Consider the following 20,161-nt stretch of genomic DNA (forward strand, 5'->3'; position numbering starts at 1 on the left):
TACCAAATGACTTTCCCCCCTCTCCAGATGTATATCTGAGGTACGGAGTACAGAGACCGTCTTCACTGGACTCCGTATAGATGGCTGGGATGTGAAGAAGTGACGGAATAGTCCCAGCCCCATGTTGGCCCGTGCACGATGCTTCACCGCGATTTTGATTCGCTCCACTTGTTGCACCGACAGTTCATCAGCGCTGTCAATCACATTTTTCACTGTCGCATTTTTTTTCCCCAGCAGATCATCTGCGTTTCCCTAACACACAGATTTCATCCGATCTTCGATACCAAAGTAAGAAAACAAGGTGAAGTTAAGCGCCATAGGGTCAAGTTGAGATCCACTGGGGGCCTTTCCCGGGTACAAGATCCACGGGTCAGCTCCGTTGTTTACTCCCCTCCCCAAACCCATAACATTCGCATTCTTTCTAACAACTAACACTTCCCGATTCATTTACCCCCATCATTCCAATCATTACATTCCTTTCATTCCACATGGTTTACTCTGGCTACCCTCATTAATTGCCCACCATGTTCAAGGCCCTAATGGGCGGGGGCCGTTCGTCTTCCGACGTTCGCAGCAGCTCCAAGAGCAGCCGGCGCAAGTCCGAAAAGCTCGATAAATATGACACAAGATCGATCTCAAGTCGCAAGTCTTCACGGGGTGACGACCGTGAGCGTGGCCTGGGTGACTTGTCGTCTTATCCACCCTCGACTTCGCGCAGTAAGCGCGGCCCAACTAGCATCGCCGGCGACTCCATCGCATCAAGCTATGTGACCGCTGAGCCAGAAGCCATTGATGATTCCAATAGCTACTACGTTGAACGCACACCCAAACGCAGAGACAGTGATAGGGAAAGCAAGAGTTATCGTCGGCGCGACCAGGACCGATCCGAGAGTCCAGAGCGCGAGAAGAGAAGGAGCCGCCGAAAAACACAAGATACTCTGGATTATGACTTGGATCGCGAGCGCTCTCGCACTCAGCCAGGGGATCCGCATGTGCCCCAATTTCCCACAAACATGCCGTCTAGCGCCCCCGGCGCGCAGTTTGCCGCCGAGATTGGCGCCCCCGGGTTCTCACAATTCCCCATGCAATACGACACTGGGATACCATCTGCAGGCCATTCGCCAGCGCATGAAGTCTCATACGACCCCCACGTGCAGCACCAATTTCCCGGTCAGTTCCCAGAGCAAAGTACTGCACCGTATCCGCCGCCTAACCCCGCCGGCGCTGCGGCGGACTACTATGGCGACCAAGGCCAATCTGTTGAGCACCAGCCCGGTATTCGACCGGCTCCTCCAAGCGTGCTTCCTAACACTCAAGCGCACTTGATGGCAGCATCTCCATCGGCTAACCCACCTCCAGAGCCCAGTAGCCTGGGTGAGACCGGTGCTGCGGCGGCCTATTTCGACGATAGTTTCCATGTTCCGACACAGCAAGATCAGCCACCAGCAGTGTCTTCACCTAGACCCCCGAAGCCACCTAAGCCTTCGAGCCCCCAAAGCCTTCTTCATCGGGTGTTCTTCCTGCTGCCGCTTTTGGAGCTGCCGCTTATGGTATTGGTGGTATAATGTCTCACTCTGATTCGCATTCCGCTGCGCAGCACACTACTCCCTACATTCACCAGGGCCAGCCAGTGGCACACAACCAGTCAATGGGATACGATCAGCCAATGGCAAGCTTCAGCCACCAGCCTCCCTCCAAGCCGTCTCACTCTCATAGCTTCAGTGAAGGTGTCGGTATTGCAGCCGCAGGCGCAGCAACAGGGTACATGATGGGTCACCACCATCACTCCTCCAGCCCCGAGCACGCACCACAATACGCCTTCCAGCACCATGGTCCACCTTCTCAAGCTGGTGGTATGCTACCGTATGCCCCTGGCCACAATAATGCTTTGTATCCTGCAGGCGCGGGAGGATACGCTGCCCAGGCTGCCTACAACCCGGGGTTCTATCCTCATGGACCTAGCGCGCTAGCCTTCCAAGAGCGCCAGCGTGGGCCCATGGGAAGATTCGTTGATTTCTGGCGGGATCCCGAGGCTGTTGGAAGATTTGAGGACTACACGGAAACTATCGGTGTGTGCAAATACTGTTTCCAACCAGGCACGACCTCCGCCGATGCCCCTCGCAAGCACCATTATCACAGCCGCCGCCGACACTCCGACGATCGACGGAGCAGTGCCAGCTCCAGAGTCAGCAAAAATAGTCGATACAATTCTTCCGAAGATGAGAGCCGCCGACGATCCAAGTCCAAGAAATCTTCCTCGTGGCTGCCAGGCATGCTAGCTGGTTATGCGACCAAGTCGCTCTTCTCGAGCAAGGAATTTGATGATTCTTACAGCCTTCGCTCCGGCCGAGTGAGCTCCTCCCACGGGGAAGAAGATGACCGAAGAAGTCATACCTCTCGTGGTGTGACCCGTCGTTCGGGCCGCAGTCCCCACAGAGAACATTACGTAGACTCTAAGCATGCGTCTCATTCTAGACAGTCTCGGTATACCCGCTCCCGGTCGAGATCTTCCTCTCGATCTGGCCGGCATTCTTATCTGAAAGAAGCTGCACTCGGTGCCGCAGTGGGTGGGGCTGCTCTGGCTGTTTCAAAGTCGCGTAACCGCTCCCGGAGTCGTTCGCCTGGAATACGACAGAGCCGAAAGGATTCATCCTCATCATCATCCTTCGTCAATCTGCCCAGGCCAGGCAAGAAATCTATTGCTGGTGGTATCGGATCTTTCTTTACTGCTTCTTCCGAGAATAGGAAGAAGCGCCATACCAAGAAGCGGAGCGGTTTCTTCTCTTTCAAGAGTGGCTCTTCATCCTCTTCATTGGACAATGATCTTGCCTTCGGATATGGATTTTCAAAGAAGCCCTCCAAGGTTAAGAGGAAGGGCAAGAAAGGCCAAGACGTCGATACCGCCCTGCAAGAACTCAGCGACACCGCAAACCGATTAGCTGGCTCCTCGCCCCACGGTCCCGGTCGCACCGCGGGCCAGATGTACACAGCACGGCCTCGACAGTCTAAATACGCGCATTCCACCACGCAGGACGAAGAATGGGTTGATGCAGAGTCGGAGGACCAGTCTTCTTCAAGTATTAGTTCTGGGCTCGCGTTCGGAGGAAGCAGCGCTGAGCTTTCTTCTGACTCCGCCAGCAGCAAGTGGGGCTGGAGATGGGGAAGCAGGAAGGACAAAAAGAAGAACAAGCGCTCGAGTGCCACGAATGCCGCCCTGGCAGCTGGCGCTGGCGTTATAGGAGCTGCTGCCATTTCTTCTGCCCGTCAACATAATAGCGATCCCCCGAGTAGATCTGGGAGCTTGCAACAAGTTCACCCAATGCCTACTTCTGACCCTTCTCGCTTCGATGTTGCGAAGGTGTCCCCATCTGTATCTGCTGGGGAGCCAACCCTCATTCGCCCGGGACCCATCCCCCTCCAGCAGCCTCAGCCTTTCACCCCAGTGTCCCAAGCAGTGTACACTACCCAGGGAGCTGTGCCAGGATCAGTGCCTGTGTACAGTGCCCCGGCAGTCCCAGTAGTGCCGCCTTTCTTCGTCAATGGAGTTGAACACTACGACCCGCGGTTCCAAGGCCCTCGTGATCCAGCATGGGCATCAGAAGAGCCAACATATGTCGACCACCGGAGACCTTATCGCAGTGACTCTTCTCCCGTTTTCCCCACCCAAGAGACTGCTTCCAGCCTCAAGCGCCGGTCCACCGCTAAGGACCAAGCCTCTGTGCAATTCAACTTGACGGAAGAGCAAGCAGAGAGGGAACGCCATCTTATCCGTCGTGATAAAAACTCCCGCGGTGATTATCAACCGGTCCAGCTGATTGACCGAGAGGAAGAGCTGGCTCACAAGGAAACCGAGCGTCGAGAGCGCCGCCGAAAGGAGCGTGAGGATGAAGAGAGCCGGTACACCGACGACAAGGAAAAGGGCGCATCCTGGGTTGGCGCAGCGGCTGCTGGAGCTGCGGGCGCAGCTGCTGCCAGCACTATCCTCTCTCGCAAAACAGACGATGACGAAGCCTCTGAGGCCAGTCAGCGATACAACGAACGCCGAGAGAAACGCCGCGCTGAGCGAAAGCGCGATGTGGATACGATGCCAGATACTTCAATCGTGTCGCGGTTCGAGCCTATTGACGAGAAAGTGACCACGGTGGAACCTCGCGAAGACCAGACAAAAGTGTCTCCTCGATCTCCTCGTCCAGCACCTGTCTACTACGACTACGCAAAATTTTACGCTCCGGAGGAGATACGACACAGTGGAGATGATCATGCTCACAGCCACGACTCCACCAATGTGCCAACAATTGTGGAGATAGAGCCCGCTAGCGAGCAACGTAAGCACGAGGAGCCTGCACCTGCAGAGCTAGACTATTCATATGAACCCTATCAACACGTGGATCGGCTCCCATGGCCAGTCCCCGGGCTCAACTTCATTGAGCCAACTCCTCCCCAGAGCGTGCACGATGGCTCCGTACGCGACGCTACCTCCCCAACCGTCCCAGTAACCAAATCTTATGATACCAAGCCCCGCGAACGACCAACGGGCTCGCGGGTCTCCTGGGGCGAACATGAAACCCATGAATATGAAATCCCTTCTTCCTCTGAACAGGATCCTCTTGAGCATGACATCTCCCCTAGCGAAATTTCAGCCAAGGATGTGCCTCTCCCAGCATCTGAGATATCCCAAACCAAGGGTATCCCTAGCAAACCGGAGTACGGTGCCGACATTGAATTCGCTGCCACAATCGCGGCTGCAACCGCCGCAGCTGGATTCGACCCCACTCTGATCACAAACGATCCATCCTACCACACCCGCACTTCGCCCCCTGGGTCGGAGGATGAACACACATTCAACTCACCCTGGTCTACATCGGCTCGGAAGAATCCCCATGGGTTCGTTGAGGGCGAACTCGAAGAAATTGACCCCAAGTCCACGAAGGATATTGCTCCCGCTGAGGAGCCCGCGGTTCATAGCAAAGAAGAGCCTTTCTCCGATGAGCTCTTCTCAAGAGATCGGGATATTTCCTCGGGGCGTCGTGACAAATCATCCATTGCACAGGAGGTAATTGAGCAACTGAATGGCAAATATGGCAAGCGTGATCGTACCGCTTCCCCCGAAAAAGACGCAGATGTCTTCTCAATGCCTGGTGGCTTTGACACAGCGGACCCTAGAGAGTTGGTTGACGATAGATCCGCTGTCTCGGCGCCGACGCCTGGTGCCATGGATCCAGAAACCCCGACCAAGTCCGAGTCTAAGAAGTCGAGACGGAGTGGCGATGTCTTTGATCTCCCCGAGTTCCAAGAGCGGGAACTCGCCAAGTCTCCTGGTTTGAACGATGGGACATCGAAGTCTCGTAAGTCCCGGCGTAGCGGCGACGACTTTGAGATTTACGAGTCACGGGAGGCATCCCCATCTCGGGATGACTCTTATTCTGTTGTCTCTGCTCCCGTTTCAAAGGACGAAACATCCAAGTCAAAGTCCAGGAAGTCCACGAGGAGTGGGGATGACTTCGGCATTGTTGACTACCCGGAGTCAGTGGTTCCTGAGTCTCGTGATGATTCATTCTCTGTTATCTCTACTCCTATTTCAAAGGACGAGACATCCAAGTCCAAGTCCCGCAAATCTCGACGGAGCGGTGACGACTTCGAGATCTACGAGTCCCGCGAACCATCTGAACCTCGGGATGACATTCGCTCGACTACCTCTACTCCTGCTGGCAAAGAGTATGAGTCGTCCAAGTCAGAAAAGTCGAGACGCAGTGGGGATGAATATGATATTCCTGTATCACGAGAGGTCTCCGACTTTCGCGATGACAACCGGTCTGTCTTCTCTGTACCAGTTTCGAAAGATGAGACCAGCAGATCTCGCCGGTCTCGACGCAGCGGAGATGACTTTGCTATATCCGCATCGCGGGATGTGTCCGAGTCTCGTGATGAGTCTCGTTCTGTCGTCTCCGAATCAGCAAAATCTAGAAAGTCTCGTCGCAACGGCGATGATTTTGATCCACGTCGTGATGCTGAAGCTGTTCATGACGGCGAGGAAGGTGGGGAGGAGAAGAAGAGACGACGCAAGCGTCGATCCAAGCATGAAAGTGACCCCTTCACTGCTGATGATGATACCCGCTCTGCCATCACGGACATTGGAGACGACAATTCTGAGCGTCGCAAGCATCGTCACCGGTCTTCCCGGGAAGCCGACTTTGATGACAATGCCTCTGTAACCTCTTCTCCAGCTCGGATTGACGAATCCCGGGAGAAGCGCCGAGGCAAGGATGAGAAAGAAAAGAGCGGTGGCTTCTTGAGAAGTATTTTCGGCTCGCAGGTATCAGAGCCAGCTGAGCGTGTTCGGTCAGACCATTCTCGCTCTTCCTCGCTGGACAAACGATCATCCCGCGAAGCCGTATCTGAAGCTGGTGTGGATGATGCACGCCGTCGCCATAAGAAGCGTTCTTCAAAGCACCGCAGCTCCAGCAATGGAGATGAACTGGATCGCTATATGGCGGACAAGGAAAAAGGTCAGGATGACCCAAATCTGGAGGAGTACAGGTCCAGTAGACAGCAAAAGGAAGAGCGGCGTCGGCATCGGTACGAGGAAATCGTGGATTCAGGAAGGAAACGGGAATCTGAGAAGGTATAGCATCTGAACTTTTCTTTTACTTACTTATGTTGTGATTTTGGTTGTACATTTTATTGTGCCATATAGTTGCCCTTTTTCGCTGGTTGATCTAACCAGCTTGCACAAAAACCACAAAACCCGAACAAAAAAAGAAATGTACTAAGCTTTTATTGGTTTTATTCCGTGCAGGACTATAGTGACAACTTTGACGAAGAATCTCTCCTGAGGGCGCGCCCTGAAATTCTAGCAGAGCGTGAAAATTACGCTTCGTGGCTTCCAGCATCAGCGGATAGCGCAGCTGTACTCGCTGCAACATCCGGGCTGAATGAGATTTCGCAGAGACCCCGGAGCCACTCAGCCTCTCCCCCAGCCACAGAGAAGACACTTGACTTGACCCCAAAGTCTCTGAGCCGCCCCGCTTCACCTGAAACAAGCCACCCCCAGGGGTCCCGATCCCCCAAGCAACGCCGACACTCCGTGGCCAAGTCCACCATCGAATCACCTACAGCCGTGCCTCTCCACTTCCGCCGGCCCCCAACTTCCCCAGGCCTTACGCGCGCAGTCCCCGTTGAACAATCTGCCCCTATCACTTCCCCAGGCTCCCCAAGCCATCAACGCAATCGCCGGCCCGGGTCATCCGAGTTCCGAAACTCGCGCGAGATCCGCCCTCTATGGCTTGTCGAGCGCCATGGTCTGATCAAGGGCGAGCCCGAGGTCGAGGATCCCTTGCCATCGCTCCCATCTAGCAAGAACTCCTCCCGCGTGCCATCAGTAGAGGACCTGAAAGCCCTTCGCGACGACGACGGCCTTAAGAGCTGGGAGCATGTAGACCTGAGCCACTCAATTATGGAGAATCAGAGGCCGACCGGTCTGACTATTTCCACTGACCATGCAAACGAAACCCATGATAGAGACCTTGATCTCCTCGGCTCTCAGCAGCCCACACCTACCGCTGAACACTTCCACAACGCAAATCCAAGGAAGGAGAGGCCCAGGTACGAATTCCACTCTCCCTCTGAGCTCCTGCGGGACCCCGCTGTTCTAGATGAGTTGCCTCCTTCACCCACGCTCGATGCTCTGCCTTCTGCTGAGGGCTCCATGGTTGGCATTAGCTCCAGGGAGCAAGAGACGCAGCGTGCTCTTGACGCTCTCGAGGGAGTTTCCCGCCCTCGGCATGAGAGGGAAACCCCAACCCAAGAGAAGAATTCCGTCTTCAGCGGCGCTGCGGACTTCGTCAAGGCCGCTGGTTTTGCCGGTGTTGTCGATGCAGCTGCCATTGCCGCTACCAGGGAGCAAGATGAGTCTCGCTCCTTGCCTGCAGATGAACCTGCCAAGGTCCATGGCTTCAGCGATATTGTCGATGCAGCGGTTGCCGCCGATGATTCCTCTCACAACCATGACAGGTTACCTGTCAATGAGGATGCGCCCACTGAGCCCGTTTCCGCTATCGAAGAGAATGCACCCGCTGCGCTTGAGCCCGTGTACCCAGAGACGGGTACAGCCAGGGAATTTGTTACTGGAACGACTGAACAGCCTGCTGAGTCTTCCGATCCTCAAACCCAGCCAGAGACAGATGCCGTTGCCGATGAGAGCGCAGCTACCCAGTCTTCTAAGGAAAAAGACAAGAAAAAGAAGGCCAAGGAAACCCAGGCCCTAAGTGCGGATTCCGGAGCCCCTGAGGAGCTGCCCGCGCAGAAAGATTTGTCCCAGGATTTGGTGCAGACCCCCTTGGTCGGCGAGCCTGAGGAAGAAGCTGTTTCTACTGAGCCTGAGGTTGGTCTTCCTAAGCAACTTGAGCCTGAGCCTGTTGAGACATCCCGTGAGCTTGGACCTGGGCCCGTGGTAGAAGCTGCTCCTCTCGTTACCGCGCCTGTCAAAAGCGCTCTGGTCGAGCATGATGTTGTCGTTCCCCAGAAATCTGAGGCTGAGCCTATCGAGGCCCCCCGTGAGCTTGATGCTGAGCCCTTGGTTGCAGCAACTCAAGAACCAGAAGTTGCCACTGCCCCTGAATCCGAACCTACTCAGGTGACCCCTACGGAAAATGAGGAGACCGAGGACAATGCATCATCGACTAAAAAGGCCAAGCGCGACAAGAAGAAGCAGAAGAAGAAGTCTAAAAACGCATCTGCTACTGAAGAACCTGCAGATGATACGGCCGCTGCTCAGCCCCAGGATGATACTTCTGCCTCTAGGGAGATTGTGGGCCAACAAGAAGACAAAGCACCTGCGCCTACCGAAGAGCTTGAGACTGCACCTTTGCCAGATGCGATTGCTATTCCAACTGGACTCCTTGAGAGCTCTCCTGACCAGATTGTGACCCAATCAGCTGCTACTGATGCAGAGCAGGCTCGAAGCCAGCAAGAATTGGAAGAGCTGATTCAGCCTGTGGATCAGGTATCTACTGAAGAATCTGTTCTACCTGTTTCTGAAAATCCCAGTCCACCCGTTCAGGAAGAGCAGACTCCAGACCTTGTTTTCACCGATGCCAATGAAAGTCAAATTCCCGGTGCAGATCAACCAGAACCGGAGGAACTTTCTCGCAGCTTGGAACATATTGAAGAACCAACTGAGCAGTCTACTCCGGGGGCCTCTCTTGATTACACCACCCCTAAAAGTCCTGAAACACCCAAAGAAGACACTGAAGGCGAAGACACCTTCGAAGAGGCCGTGGAAGAACAGATTCCACAGCCAGCCGAAGAGAAAGAGCCCGCACCTGAGCCTCCCGTCGAAGTGGCTGCAGATTCCCCTGCAGAGGCTTCGGAAACTAAAGCCGAGAAGCGGAAAAACAAGAAAAAGAAAAATCGCAAATCCACTACCGTCGAGGAATCTGAGATTCCTGCTGAACCGCCCGCCCCCGAGACTGGATCCCAGCCGGAGGGCAACGAGCCTGAACTTGAGCAATCAGCTGGTGTCGATCCTACGGATACCCAATCCCCTCCAATTGGCGGTGAAGCCTTACCTTCTGATCTTGAACATCTTCAACAGCCCGCCAAGGATGTTGACCAACCCCTCGAACCCACCGTTGAAGAGCCTGCAGCTACCCAAGGGCAGGAACAAGTCCCATTGGAGGCCGATATGGATGTAACACCTGTCACGACCGGGCCATTGGAGCCCGCGGGGCCATCCAATGAACTGTCAGAGTCAGCTGTCGTCGAGGATCAGCAGAACACCGAATTCCCAGATGCTGTCGAGGAAGCCTGTCGCGAAACCCCAAAGCCTTCTGCTGTTGAGACTCAACCCGAGGCTGAAGTTCAATCTGAACCTCAACCCGAAGTTGAAGCCGAGCCTGAAGTCGCCATGACTGCGGCCGAGAAGAAAAAGGCCAAGAAGAATAAAAAGAAGAAGGGTAAGCAGGGCGAATCTTCGATACCTGAGGATGAGAAGCCTGCTGAGTCTACTTCGCTGGCACCTGGAATTGAGACTGCCGCTGAGAACATGATCAAGGAAGACCCTCTTGCTACTGAAGAGACACCAGCAGATGCGCCTCAGCAAGAAAGCGAGATGAAGCTCCCCGTCGAGGTCGCTCAATTGCCCGAAGCCGCGCAACTTTCCGAGCCTGAGAAAATTTCAGAGGTTGTGCCGCGAGAGGAAGAACGGTCTTCTAGCCCTCTTCCGGAACAAATGGCAGAGACAACAGATGCAGAGGCAATTCAAGAAGAGCCCATTGCACCAGAGGAGGTGCCTAAGGCCGAAGAACCTGCTGCCGAGCCGGAGGTACCTATGAGCGCCGCGGAGAGGAAGAAGGCTAAGAAGGCGAAGAAGAAGCAGCAGCACAAGGAGCAGGAAGACAGTATTGGCTCTATTCCTGAACTTGTTGAGTCCGTTGAGCCCGCTGAGCCCGCGCCTGCGCCCGATGTTGAATCCACCGAGCCAAGCAAGGATACTGCGCCTGTTGCGGAAATTAATGATGTTACTCCAGCGGACTTGTCTGCACCTGCGTCTTCCGATCCTGCTGAGGCTGAACCGGATGTTGCGCTTACATCTACAAATGAGCCCGAGGCGGCTCCAATCACTGAAGATACTCTTCTGCCAATCAATAATGAGCCTATCGAGCTAACGAAAGACATTAATCCTTCCTCTGAGGCCGATGCTCCGGTAGAAGATAATGCTCTATCGTCTCAGATTGAGGCCACCGAAGCTGTCGCAGATGTCCCGCTCGTGTCGGAAGACGCCAGTGCTCCTATCCAACAGGACGACGCCTTTAAGGCAGATGAGCCAAAAACCGAGGACACAGCCATTGCGTCGACAGAAGAACCTTCGACTGATGCCGCGGAGATCGATGGTCCCAAGGCACAGGAACAATCTCTTGAACACGAGGTTCCAATGACTGCTGCCGAGAGAAAAAAGGCTAAGAAAAACAAGAAGAAACAACAGAAGCAAGAGTCCGTGCAGCTTGATGACCAGGCCACGCGTGAGATGGAGCCTACTTCCACCAAGGAACAGAGTGGTGACACTTTGCCCGAGAATGGGGCCTCTCCCACGGGAGAAGCTGTTTTGGGTGTTGATGAGCCCTCAAAGCCTGAGGCAGTCCACGGTCTTGAAGCTGAGCCCAAGTTTGAACAGGAAGCACCGCAGGATGTTGCAATTCTTGACTCCGAACTTGCCCCCAGGGCACCCGCAGACGAGGACATTTCCATCACGGAGATTGCTGAACACGCTGTTGATGTTCAAGGCGGGGACAAGGAAATCGCCTCAGAGCCTACGATCGAAGTTGCTTCTACGGAAGAGCCGCAGGAAGAACAAAATCTTGGTTTACCCATCAGCGAGGAGCCTGTCTTGGACAAGTCTTTCGATGACAAGCCTGCAGAGTCTGTGTCAGAGCCAGTTGTGGAGGAGACTCAGCCTGCGGAGTCCACAGAAAGCCCGGTAGTGGAGCAGGCTGAAGATGAGCAGTCGGCAACTTCTTCCAAGTCGAAGAAAAAGAAGAAGAACAAGAAGAATCGGCAATCAGTCGCCGCTGAAGAGGGTCAGCCTGAGCCCACTGAGGAGGAATCCAAGGTTGACCCCCCAGAGGAAGAGGTTAAGCTTGCTCCCGCCGAAGAGGATCCCATAATTGTGCCCGCTGAGAGTGAACCCACCGAACTAGCACCACCTCAAGAGCCGCAGCAGGCTTCTTCCAACAGAGATGTAGATACTCTTATTGTGGCGGAAGAGACGCCTAAGGCCGAAGAAACCACGCCGGTTGAGACCCCTGCAAATGATTCTGTCGATGCCGTCATTGAGACCCCCGAAGATGCATCGATGACTCCTGCTCAGAAACGGAAGGCTAAGAAAGACAAGAAAAAGCGCCAATCCGTTATTGCTGAAGATGAGCAGGCCGCGCCCGCTGAGGAAGAGCCTACACCTGTGTCTGTTGAGAGTGAAGCCACCGAACCAGCACCACCTCAAGAGCTTGAACAGGCTTCTCCCAATAAAGATGCAGATGCATCTATTTTGGCGGAAGAGGCGCCTAAGGCCGAAGAGCCCTCTCCGGCAGAGACCCAAGAGCTAGAGGCTCCTACTGATGGCCCTGTCGATTCAGCCGCAACCGAGGCCACTGAAGAGGCATTGATGACTCCGGCTCAGAAGCGGAAGGCCAAGAAAGACAAGAAAAAGCGCCAGTCAGTTGCAGCTGAACAGGAGCAATCTACACCCGCTGAGGAAGAGGTTAAGCTTGCACCCACAGAAGATGAGCCTACACCTGTGCCTGCTGATGGTGAATCCGCTGAACCAGCACCACCTCAAGAGCTTGAACCGCCTTTCCCCAACCAAGCTGCAGAGGCCACTATTCTGACTGAAGAGGCGCCAAAGACCGATCCCTCCCTAGAAGAGACTTTGCAGCCAGAGGCCTCTGCCGATGTAGTTGCCACTGAAGCAGCTGACGAGGCATCAATGACTCCTGCTCAGAAACGGAAGGCCAAGAGAGATAAGAAAAAGCGCCAATCCGTTGTTACCGAAGAGGAACAATCTGCGCCTCTTGAGGAGCCCAAGCCTGAGCCAGTTGAGGAAGCGGTCAAACCCGAACCAGCCGAAGAGGAGCCCGCGCCTGAATCCGCACAGAGGGAGCTTACTGAGCCTACCTTGGCTTCGGAAACTGAACTGACCACTGCCGAAAAAGACGCACAGCCTCCTATTCTAACGGAACAAGCGCCCAATGTCGGACAGCTATCTTTGGAAGCGAATCCTCAGCCAGAGCCCTCGGCCGATGCAGCTGCCACCGGGCCTACCGAAGAGGCATCAATGACTCCAGCTCAGAAGAGGAAGGCCAAGAAAGATAAAAAAAGCGCCAGTCAGCTGTCGCTGAAGAGGAACAGCCTACAACTGTTGAGAAGTCTAAGCCTATCGAGGATTCTAAGCCTGAATCTACTTTGGAAGAGCCCACTGAGCCTGTGTCGATTCAAGAATCCGAACAGCCAGCTGTCGACCAAGACGTGCAGCCTCCTATCATGATGGAAGAAGCACCCAAGACCGAAGAGCCCTTTCCCGAAGGGGTCAAACAGCATGATACCCCTGCTGATGCAGCTGCTACCGAGGCCGGTGCGGAGGAGACAATGACTGCCGCACAGAAAAAGAAGGCCAAGAAGGACAAGAAGAAGCAACGCAAGTCTGTTGCTTTTGGCGATGATGTCACACTGGCTGAAGAGCTGAATCCGGACCTGAATCCAGAGCAAGATTCGCCTGCCCCTGAAGACAAGGTTGAATCTCAAGATGCTCCGGCGGAGGTTATCCCCGAAGAATCAGTAAAGGAGTTACCAGCTACCGAAGAAGGCCCTGAGCCTGGTGCTGAAGGGGAAGTATTGGAAAAGACAGAAGAACCCGCCTCTGAACAAAACAAGCAGGTCGCCGAGCATGAACCAGCCTCAGCTGCTGCACCTGGTGCCATTCCCACTGAAGTGGAGGATACAAAGTCCACAGCGGAGTTGCCAGAGCAGCCGGAACAAGAGGTCCAGACTCCCTCGGAGCCCCAGTCGCCGAGTCCACAAGAACCCGAAGTTGCCTTGACTGCAGCGCAAAAAAGAAGGCAAAGAAGAATAAGAAGAAGGGCAAGTCTGTGGAGTCAGTCGGCGACGCCCCCGCTGCCACCGACACAGCACAGAATCCGGAGCCTAAACTCGAGCCCATTGTTCAATTTTCGACCGATGCTCCGGCTGAGACCCCAGAAATTCCGGAGCAGGAAAATACAATCGAGTCCGAGGCTCCCAAGGCGGAGGACCTCGAAACAACCATCGCATCCGACAGTGTACTAAAAGAGGAGACCCCTCACATTGAGGAGACCGACAATAAACCTCCTACCACTGAAGCGATCGTCGACGCCGAGCCAACATCCTCCCAGGAAGTAGAGGCGGTTGCTCCTCCTCCTGCTCCGCCGACCGAAGAAGAAGCTGGCATGTCAGCCAAGGAGCGACGTAAAGCTGCCAAAAAAGCGAAAAAACGCCAGTCCAAGAATACCGACGCCGATAATGACGCCGCAACATCCGATTCGCCTTCTGCCCCGGTGACCGAGCCTGCTACACCCACTGAAGCGGATAACAGCGTCGAAATGGTCCTCACCTCCACGGACACAGACGCCCCTGGACTATCAGCCGTACCGGCGTCCTCGCCTGCGGAACATGACGGTAAAGAACATCAGTCCCACGCCATAGATACTTACGACGCCACGGCGCAAGATACGGCCTCGACTGATAAATACATGTCTTCGCAGGTAGAGCAGACGCCGATAGAGAGTCCTTTTTTAGATTATCCTCCCCAGCCCGTGCTTGAGCGTTCAGTTGATTCCGGCGAGCTGGTGGAGGGAACTATTCAGCAGGAGGGTGATGTCGCCCCAACTGTACAGGAGCCAGAAGGGAAGTTGATTGAGCCTGCACCCCTTGAGGAGATACACACAAGTGTTGATGGTGAGAATGTTGAGGAGAAATCGTCTGTGCCGGAAGCAGCCGATCTCCTCGTGGAAAAAGATACCGAAGAGACGCCTGTAGATGTGGCGATTGATGTTGTTCCTGGCATACAGGCACAGAAATCTTATGTGGGGGAGGAGGCTCCTGGGACGGCCACCTCGAAAAAGCAGAAGAAAAAGAACAAGAACAAGATCAAAAACAAAAATCAAGAGGAAGAAGCTGCAGCCCCTGAACTCGAGCACTCTGCTACAGAGGGAAAAGAGGAACCCGGAGCGGCATCTTTGGTCGAGGCCGAGCCCCAGCCAGAAGTAAAGGAGCTCACTGAGCATGAGGCTATTGCCGAGAGCGAACCAGCGCTAGCTACAGAGGGAAAAGAGGAATCCCAAGCTGCATCTTTGGTCGAGGCCCAGCCAGAAGGAAAGGAGCTCACTGAGCATGAGGCTATTGCCGAGAGCGAACCAGCGCTAGCTACAGAGGAGCAACTGGTGGATTGCCCGCAGGGCATCGAAGAGGCTGCCGCTGCCCATACTGATAACACTGAAGAAATCAATACCCCGGAAATCGAGGCCGTTGCTCCTCCTGCTGAAGAGCTAGAAACATCCGCTGTTTCAAAGAAAAAGAGCAAGAAGGACAAGAAGAAGCAACGCCAATCGCTTCTTGCTCAACAAACCGGAGCTGAGCTCCAGCCCGAGGAACAGCCAGCGCCCAAGGAGGCTGGAACTTCTGTTCAACTGGCTGAGACTGCAACGGAGTCAACGCCTACCGAGATTGTAACGCAAGACAAGCCTCTGACAAGCACAGAGGAGCCTACGGTGCAGCTTGTTGATACCATCGAGGATGCCGCCAAGGACCTTGTGGCGCCATCTGAAGACACCGAACATGTTCCAAGCCAAGAGATTGAAAGCGAAGAGCGGTCTTTTGAACATCCATTCACTGAATCGAAGATCGAGGACCTAAATAAGGCGGTCGAGGAAGCTGCCGAACCCCCGGCAGAGATCTCAGATGACAAGCACCCTAGCGAACAAGTGCCACTCGAAGCCGCCACTGAGCCCAAAGGGGAATCAGCGACTGTCCGCATGAAGATGACCAAGAAAGAGAAAAAGGCCGCTGCCGCTGCCACCCTTCTGGAGAAAGAAAAGTCCGTCGAGTCACAGCCTGAACTCGAGGAGCCCTCGACCAGTATTTTCCAAGCCCCGGAGAAAGTAACAGAGCAGTCTATCGTCCAAGAAGAGACTAAGGATGCGCCTCAATCTGAGACAGAGAAAAGTCTCGACAAAACGATAGGATTGACAACTTCCGAACCGAAGGAAGATGCCTCGGAGCAGCTTGTTGAAGCACCCAAGTCCATCGACCCTCTCGAATTTGAGGACAAACCAGAGGAGTCTATAAGAGAGCTAACCGAGGAGCCAGCTGCGGTCGATACCATTACTCGGAAAATCTCAAAGAAGGACAAGAAAAGGGCCAAGAAGCAAGGCAAGCAAGAAGCCATTGAGCCGGCTTCCCCTCCGTCTGAGGATCATATTCTTATGTCTGAGCCTGCAGCTGCAGAGGTTGCCCCTGACCCAGAGAGAACTATTACGGATAGCCCAACAGAGCTTGTCCCTACTGCCGATCCCACAATTACGGAGGCTGATTTTGAATCGGAGGTGACTCTTGAAGAGACTCCAGCTGAGACTGCTCCTGAGCCTGAGTCCATTGTCGGGGAACAAGTCCCTAGGGCTCCTACGCCCGAGCCTGAAAGACCCGAGACACCAGCTCTTGACGGTTTATGCATTATATCGGACAAGCAACCTTCAGAAACCGAGAACAAGGAGGCAGTCGTCTCTCTGGACACACTCGATACGCCCTCGCCCGCAGAACCCACTGCCCAAAACACTAACAGTGAGCCCTTTGACCTCGAGGGTCCTGCTGAGAAGAACGAAAAAGAAGATGGGTCTCAAGCCGGGGCCGATGTAGGGGATATTGAGAAAATAGCTGATCTCCAGGCCGTCAAGGACCTCATTGAGGATCAACTTGGAGAATCCGAAGTGATGCCGGCTCTGTCCAAAAAGATGTCAAAGAAGGACAAGCGGAAGGCCAAGAAGAATGCCGGGATTGCTGAAGAAGTCTCGACTCAACAACAAGAGGAGCCCCAAGCTGATGTGGCTGAGTTGCCCACAAAATCTGAGATCCAACCAACAGAGCCCGCTATGGAGCAAGAGATCCCCACGGAACCTGAACATGCTGCAGAACCCGAACCTACATCGGAGCGAGAGTTACCAACCGAGAACCCCCTTCCGATTAGTGATCAGCCTATACCAGAGCCACTTCGGGTTGCGCCTACGCAACCCGACACCGAAGCTGTGGTCGGCGAGGATCTTCCTCTTGCACGCAAGGCCTCGAAGAGGAAAGGCAAAAAGGCCCAAAAGGCTAACAAATCCTTGAATACCGAGTCTCCTGCTGAAAACGAGATTGACATGGATCAGCATGCTACCATTGTGCCGTTCGAAGACGACCACTTCAAGGTACAAGTCACAGAAATTCCCGACGAGGAGTCGGCCCATGACGAAGAAGACTGGCCGGCGATTGACTGGCAGGCCAAGTTCGAAGAGTCCCAGCGATTAAGAGAAGCAGATCCTGAGCCTGAGCCAGATATTCCACCTCCTGAGCCGGAAATTATTGGAGAATTCGTTGAATCTGCATCCCCCGAGGTCTTGGAAGAGCAAAACGAAGTTGCAGAGGGAGATTCTTGGCCTTTGTCGAGCATAAGAGACAAGAAGCAGCCACAACAAGCTAACCCGGAACCCGCGGAGCGCTCACTAGAACCCGTGAATCACCAAGAGATCGAACCTCCTGCTCGAACAACTACTCCGGGTGGATCTAAGATTGCCAGCTTATTCCCCGGCCTCGAACGTGCGGGATTTCGGCGATCAGCTTTGGACCAGCCAAAACCGTCGCTAAAAGATAGTGCTGAGGATGAGACATCAACAGAGTTGGAAGCGAATCGCGATATCGCGGTCTCTGTCTCGGAAGCACCCCTAGCGACCACTGAAACCAAAGAAATTCCTCAAGATTTCGCCTCTGGGCTGCCTAGCAGCCTCGAAAGACAAATCGAGGCTACAATCTCGGAACTGAGCGCTCACTCCGAACCTTCTACCACAAAGAATGAATCAATCAGGAACCCAGGCCTTCCGATGCAAGGCGAAAAATCCTTGGATGCGTCATTATCGTTGACAATGCAGCCTTCCAATGAGCATACTCGTACCGAAGGACCTCCTTCTCCTACTCGTCTCCCACCCCCGATGAAAATTGGAGAGGAAGTGTGTGAACTACGCCGATCACCATCAATCCATGGACGGCACCAGCATCCACCCCGAACATGGAGCTTGGATGAACCTTCTCTACCAGCTCTTGCCCCATCGCCCCCTCGATCGCTCTTCGGACCGATTGACGATGTGCGACCTCGGACTCCGCTTGATACAATTGCGGAACAAGAGCCACGGGATGATCAGGGAGGGAGCATGGCTCGTCGGACTCGTCTAGAAATGAAGCCGGAACATGTCTTACCTCGACCTCAGACACCAGTCCGGAAATTTACAGACAATGCCTTTGATCGAGAAGCTTGGCCTACCGACAAGGATATCAAAGAAATTCCCAAGACACCTGAATCAATTCTAAAGCCAAGCACCAGCAGTGGAAAATTACGTCGTACAAATCGCAGTATTAGCGGCGATCTGCGGGCGGCTAGTCGAGCACTAGATCCCCAGCCTTCGCTCGATCTCGATCAGCTCCCGTCTTCCTCCTCTTATGACCCCGTCACCGACAAGGGCAAACGTCCGCTGCGAAATATGTCGGATGTCTATGTAAGTAAAGAAATTTTGACTTTTGATTTTTTGCCTTTGTTTTGGTTTTTGTTTACTAACTTCCACAGGAGGGATGGGGTGAGACGCCCAATTCCCCACGGTCGCCCAGCCGACCGCCTAGTGTCCGCCGCCGTCGCAGTATGCAACACTTACAAGACATCGAAACACGACTCGACCAGCTCATCTCCGAAAACCGTCTACTGATTGCCGCCCGCGATGAAGCTGAACATAAGCTTAAGAATTCCAGCGTCGCTCGTCGGAAGAGCGACCGTGCCCTTAACACCCGCGACGGCGATCTGCGCGATAGGGAATCAGAGGTGGAACAATTGAAGAACTCGGTGGAATGGTTGCAGAAGGAGATGGCTCGCCTGACTCAAGAGAACGAGGGGCTGACTGCATCCAACTCTGCTCTCGCTGTCGCTCACGCCGCCGAAATCAATACCGTGCGCGAGTCGTCCACACGCGAACTGGGCGAGTTGGAGTCGCAATACACCCAACTCTCCTCTCAGATGGAGGATCGGGTTCGACAAGAGATCGAGTCGGCTCTTGCGCAAAAAGACATTGAATTGCGCCGTCTACGCACCGAACTTGAGGAGGCTCGTGATAAGGTGAAAGAGCTTCAACAACAAATTGCAGCCTCGGTACATGACAATGCCCTTGTCTTCCGTGATGAAGAGTACTTCGATGCTGCCTGCCAGAAACTGTGTGGTCATGTCCAATCTTGGGTCGTACGCTTCTCCAAGCACAATGACAAGCGTCGCTGCCGCCCACTCAGCGAGTTGCAGGACGAAAAGATCGCAGACCGTTTCGACAATGCCCTTCTCGATGGCTCCGATCCCGATGCCTACCTATCCGATCGTGTCCGCCGCCGCGATGTCTTTATGTCGGTGGTCATGACAATGGTCTGGGAATACATCTTTACTCGTTATCTCTTTGGCATGGACCGGGAGCAGCGTCAAAAACTCAAGTCTCTTGAGAAACAATTGAGCGAGGTGGGCCCAACCCGTGCGGTGCATCGCTGGCGAGCCACCACTCTTACACTATTGTCCCGGCGACCAGCCTTTTGCTGCGCAACGTGAGAGCGACACGGAGGCTGTTACTCTGGAAATCTTCCAAACCCTATCACGGGTCCTCCCTCCTCCGTCTCATGTTGAATCCCAGCTCCTGGATAACCTCCGCAAGATCATGCGGGTAGCAGTCAGCCTGTCCTTGGAGATGCGCACCCAGCTGGCTGAATTCATCATGCTGCCGCCTTTGCAGCCTGAATATGATACAAATGGCGACCTTGCACGCCAAGTGTACTTCAACGCAGCCCTCATGAATGAGCGCAGTGGCCTGACAAATGACAACGGCGAGCTCGAAGCCCAGCAGTCCATTGTGCGGATTGTGCTCTTCCCTCTCGTCGTTAAAAAGGGCAATGATGTGGGCGAGGGTGATGATGAGGTCGTCGTCTGCCCCGCGCAAGTCCTCATTGCGCGCCCCAGCAAAGACAAAAAGCTATCAAAGATGATGAGCGGCGATCGCATGTCCATTGATGCTTCCAAGTCAGTCCACAGTGTTGCTCATAGTGCGGCACCGTCATCTATGATGGACATGAGCAATGTGATCTGAGGCGTCACACTCTGATCATGATTGTTCCCATCCGTTACATGCGCGCTTGTCGCATTCTTGCTCTTATTGTCTAATTTTTCTGTTTTTCTTGTCTCGGTGATATGGCGTCAAGGTCATCAAACGTAACACTCATTGCAAAGCCAATGAACGTGAATATGTGGAGTTATTTGTTTTATTATTTTCCTGTTTCTATTTGCTTTTCTGTGTTCTTTTCTAAGACAGTGTAT

General features: G+C 54.1%; 1 protein-coding gene across 1 annotated transcript; it reads left to right on the forward strand.

Annotated features, from left to right (window-relative positions):
- Positions 1–524: 524 nt before the first annotated feature.
- Positions 525–19,934, forward strand: lah (involucrin repeat protein; the record flags this gene model as incomplete). Its single annotated transcript, XM_056674646.1, has 7 exons — positions 525–1,550; positions 1,598–6,622; positions 6,797–12,850; positions 12,901–13,553; positions 13,595–18,323; positions 18,392–19,315; positions 19,383–19,934. 7 exons carry the CDS (start codon positions 525–527, stop codon positions 19,932–19,934), a joined length of 18,963 nt encoding a protein of 6,320 aa, XP_056535171.1.
- Between the last annotated feature and the right edge of the window lie 227 nt (positions 19,935–20,161).

This window comes from Penicillium coprophilum, assembly GCF_028826855.1.
Source record: "Penicillium coprophilum strain IBT 35676 chromosome Unknown utg000002l_segment0_segment1, whole genome shotgun sequence".
Taxonomy (NCBI): Eukaryota; Fungi; Ascomycota; class Eurotiomycetes; order Eurotiales; family Aspergillaceae; genus Penicillium; species Penicillium coprophilum.